This window comes from Colletotrichum chrysophilum (assembly GCF_026319265.1).
Source record: "Colletotrichum chrysophilum strain AFK26 chromosome Unknown scaffold_307, whole genome shotgun sequence".
Classification (NCBI taxonomy): domain Eukaryota; kingdom Fungi; phylum Ascomycota; class Sordariomycetes; order Glomerellales; family Glomerellaceae; genus Colletotrichum; species Colletotrichum chrysophilum.
The window spans coordinates 24,034-27,242 of NW_026517594.1; the positions used below are offsets into that span (position 1 = coordinate 24,034).

At 51.9% G+C, this 3,209-nt stretch overlaps 1 protein-coding gene across 1 annotated transcript; it reads left to right on the forward strand.

Annotated features, from left to right (window-relative positions):
• Positions 1-1,169: 1,169 nt before the first annotated feature.
• Positions 1,170-2,448, forward strand: COL26b_014201 (uncharacterized protein; the record flags this gene model as incomplete). Its single annotated transcript, XM_053186778.1, has 3 exons — positions 1,170-1,375; positions 1,450-1,786; positions 1,846-2,448. The coding sequence occupies 3 exons, from the start codon at positions 1,170-1,172 to the stop codon at positions 2,446-2,448; spliced, it is 1,146 nt and encodes a 381-aa protein (XP_053029280.1).
• Positions 2,449-3,209: the final 761 nt, after the last annotated feature.

Consider the following 3,209-nt stretch of genomic DNA (forward strand, 5'->3'; position numbering starts at 1 on the left):
CGTGTGAGCATGGAGTCTGGTGACTTCTAGGATACTTTGAGGTTGAGGTTGGGGTTTGTACCGAGTGTGGGCAAAGGTGACATCGGTTTCTCAGCATGGGTGCCTATAATTGATGGCGGGAAGTTACAGGAGAAATCGGAATTAATGTCGGGATTTATCTTCGACAACGACTGAGGAAGCGTCGTTGGTTCCATTTGATTGTCGACGGGGGAAGGCAAACTGTTTCGGGACTCCGAAGTAGATGGGGGAGACTCGACATTTTCTTCTCAGGCACTGTTTATGTTCCCACCGCCCGAAGCTGTCGTCTTTGTTGTTGCTGAGGTTGCCGTCGTGCGCTAAGAGTGCCTCATTCTGGTGTCGTGGTATTTCCAAGTCGACCACAACCAATGCTCACGTCGTCCTCACTTTCAGCTTCGACTTCAGCGTTCACTTCATCATCGGGGCTGATGGAGGGATGCTGTGCCTGCTCGGGCTGGGATTGAGATCAAAACCAGTGCGATAGCTACATCGACGTCCTAAAGATCCATCCCTATCAGACAAATGTAGATATCCTTCTGCAAGGAAAGATACTAGACAGCACAGTTGTGAACAAAAACCAGAGCCTGATCACAGCTCAAGTCGGACTTTCGGCGCTCGGGGTCCTTCAGGCTCCCCTAGAGGAATTGCGATAAGAACAGGAGATAATGAACAACAAACCCCCTAAAGCAAACACCAACAGCGAAACCGAAACCGAGTCACAGATCGAATCACGGAAAGAACCGAGACCGAAGTTGATGATGTAAGCAACAAATCGTTCATTACCGCAATATCTTGCATCCATAGAGATGCTGTTGCCATTAACATGTGAGCGTTTTTCGATGCAATTTCCGCACCGGAGTGTCCGGTTTATTATTCGCGCCGCGCGCGATGCGATCCGACGGGAGCTTGGTCGGCTTTCATAGCCTCTACCGAGAGTTAGGGCTGTGAAAGACGTGGGGGAATCACGAGAGACCTTTGGGTAGTCCGTCCCCCTTTCTCGGCTCATCAAAATTGGGAAGAATGGCAGTCTTTCCTGCTCTATATGAGTCAACCTGTCGCAATGCCCGAAACATTGAGTTCGGTTTACGAAACAGTTGATTGTCTCAAGAGCCTATCTTCATTGGGTTTCGTTGTCGATTACGACCCCTATCATGAAGAATACCAAAGCTTATCTGCTGGCTATAGTAGCCCTTTCGGAATCGTGCTGCTTTGCCGGGACAAACAACGGAGATCGGGTCATTCAACTCGGCAAGGACTACTACAACGGCACGACCAAGGTCCAGTTCATCACGGAGGCCCTCGGTGAAGCAGACTTCTTCAAGATCGACCCAGGCCCGAACGCAACTACCTTTGACTCGTACGTCATCAGACCCTACGTGCAGCTTGGGCCCCACTGCTGCCACTCCATGCAACTGACACAGCTATCCACAGGTGGTACTTTGATGCGATGAACCCTTCGACCAACGAGACCGTCGTCTTCAACTTTGAGATCCAGAGGCCTACCGACAACGGCGCGGACGTAGGCATCACGCAGTACCACGTATCCCTGTTCGGATCCTTCGCAAACGGAACGGCTTTCAGCTATGGAGTCAACTCCGAATTCGCCAACATCACCGAGAGGGCGGACAAGAGCATGCGCGTGGACTTTTTTGGCGGCAGCGAGGTTAGTTGGTCGGGCTCGAGCTTGTTACAATCGAGACCAGTGTATAATGTCACTATCAACTCGCCCGAAACCGGTATCTACGGAAGTCTGGTCTTGCGAGGCAACGTGAGTACATTTCTACCTTACGGACATACGCTTAGAGACTGACGAAGTGGTTGTTACAGACCGTCGCCCCCCACTACACCTGCGGCACCGATGCAGCCGGTGTAAACGAGAAAAACGTCGAAGGCGTAGCCTGGGCCAACGCTCTCCCTGATGCCGAAGCAACAGTCGACCTCAAGCTCGGCGACACAGCCATGACCTTTTCTGGCTACGGTTACCACGACAAGACCTGGGTTGACCGCCCCTTCCAGGAAGCAATTCAGGCCGCCTTCTGGGGCCACGCGCGCCTGGGACCCTACGCCGTCGTCTGGTGGCACCCGCACGCGCAGGACGGCACAGAGATCAGCTCTGAGTACCTCGCGACCTACGAAGACGGCCACGTGATTGCTTCCCGATGTGTCGACCGCGCAAATAACACGCTAGGGTGGGGCGAGGGACAGATTTGGCCGCTTGTGCCTGGGACACCGGCGCCGGCTGGGATGATTATGCGGTGGGATTTGGGGGATGCTGGTGTTTTTGTTGCTAATATTACGAGTAAGGACATTTTTGTCACCATTCCGTTTTGGCAGGCCGGGAGAGGACCTGTCTCTGGTGGATTTGTTGGTGGAGAGCAGTACACAGATGAGACTGGGCTGTGGTCTCTTAACCAGCTTCCCAAATTGTAGTCAGGTGAATCTTGTATCACTGCGTACTTCCTGTAGTAAATTTCTTGCAATCCCATGTTGTTTCACACAAAGCGGGGTTTGTTTTGCTTTATTTGTGGCTGTTGTTGACTCATGTCGGCTGGAGAGCTTTCGAAATCTTCCTCCTGACTTCATTCACTTGAGCCTCGACAGCCTCTTGTATCTGTTGCGCTATACCGTCTTCAATGCTTTTGCGGATTTTTTCTTGGGCCTTGCATACCATGCCTTCCATCAAGTCCTGAAACTCATCACTAACATCCAGCATTTGTTTCCCAAGCTCGTAATGTTTCCCGGCAAGCTCATCTACATCGCCAGACAGACAGTCAACGGCATCGTTAAAGTCGTCTTGGCGCTCAGCCAGATGAGAACAGGTTCCTTCCAGATCACCAACTAGTTCCTCCTGTTTCTTCTTCCACGTCTGCAATACCTCAACTCTCTTCTGTAGTTCTCCGACGGTCGCCTGTAACTGGTCGACAGTATTTTGTAATTCTTCGTTCTGTTGGTCCCGCTGCCTCATTTGTTGTTGCAGTTCATGCAGAATTGCGATCTGGCTCTCGTCATCTGGATCCACGAAGAGGGATTGCTGTAATTTCTCGGGTCGGGGAGCGTCCGTTGCGGGTGACGTTGTGGCACGTATGGACCACTTCCTTTTGGCTGTTGGACGAAGATCTTCGTTTCCGCAGGGAGGAGCGCCCAAATGGGGATCCAGTGAAGCATCCCTTGGTTTGGTATCGCCATACTCT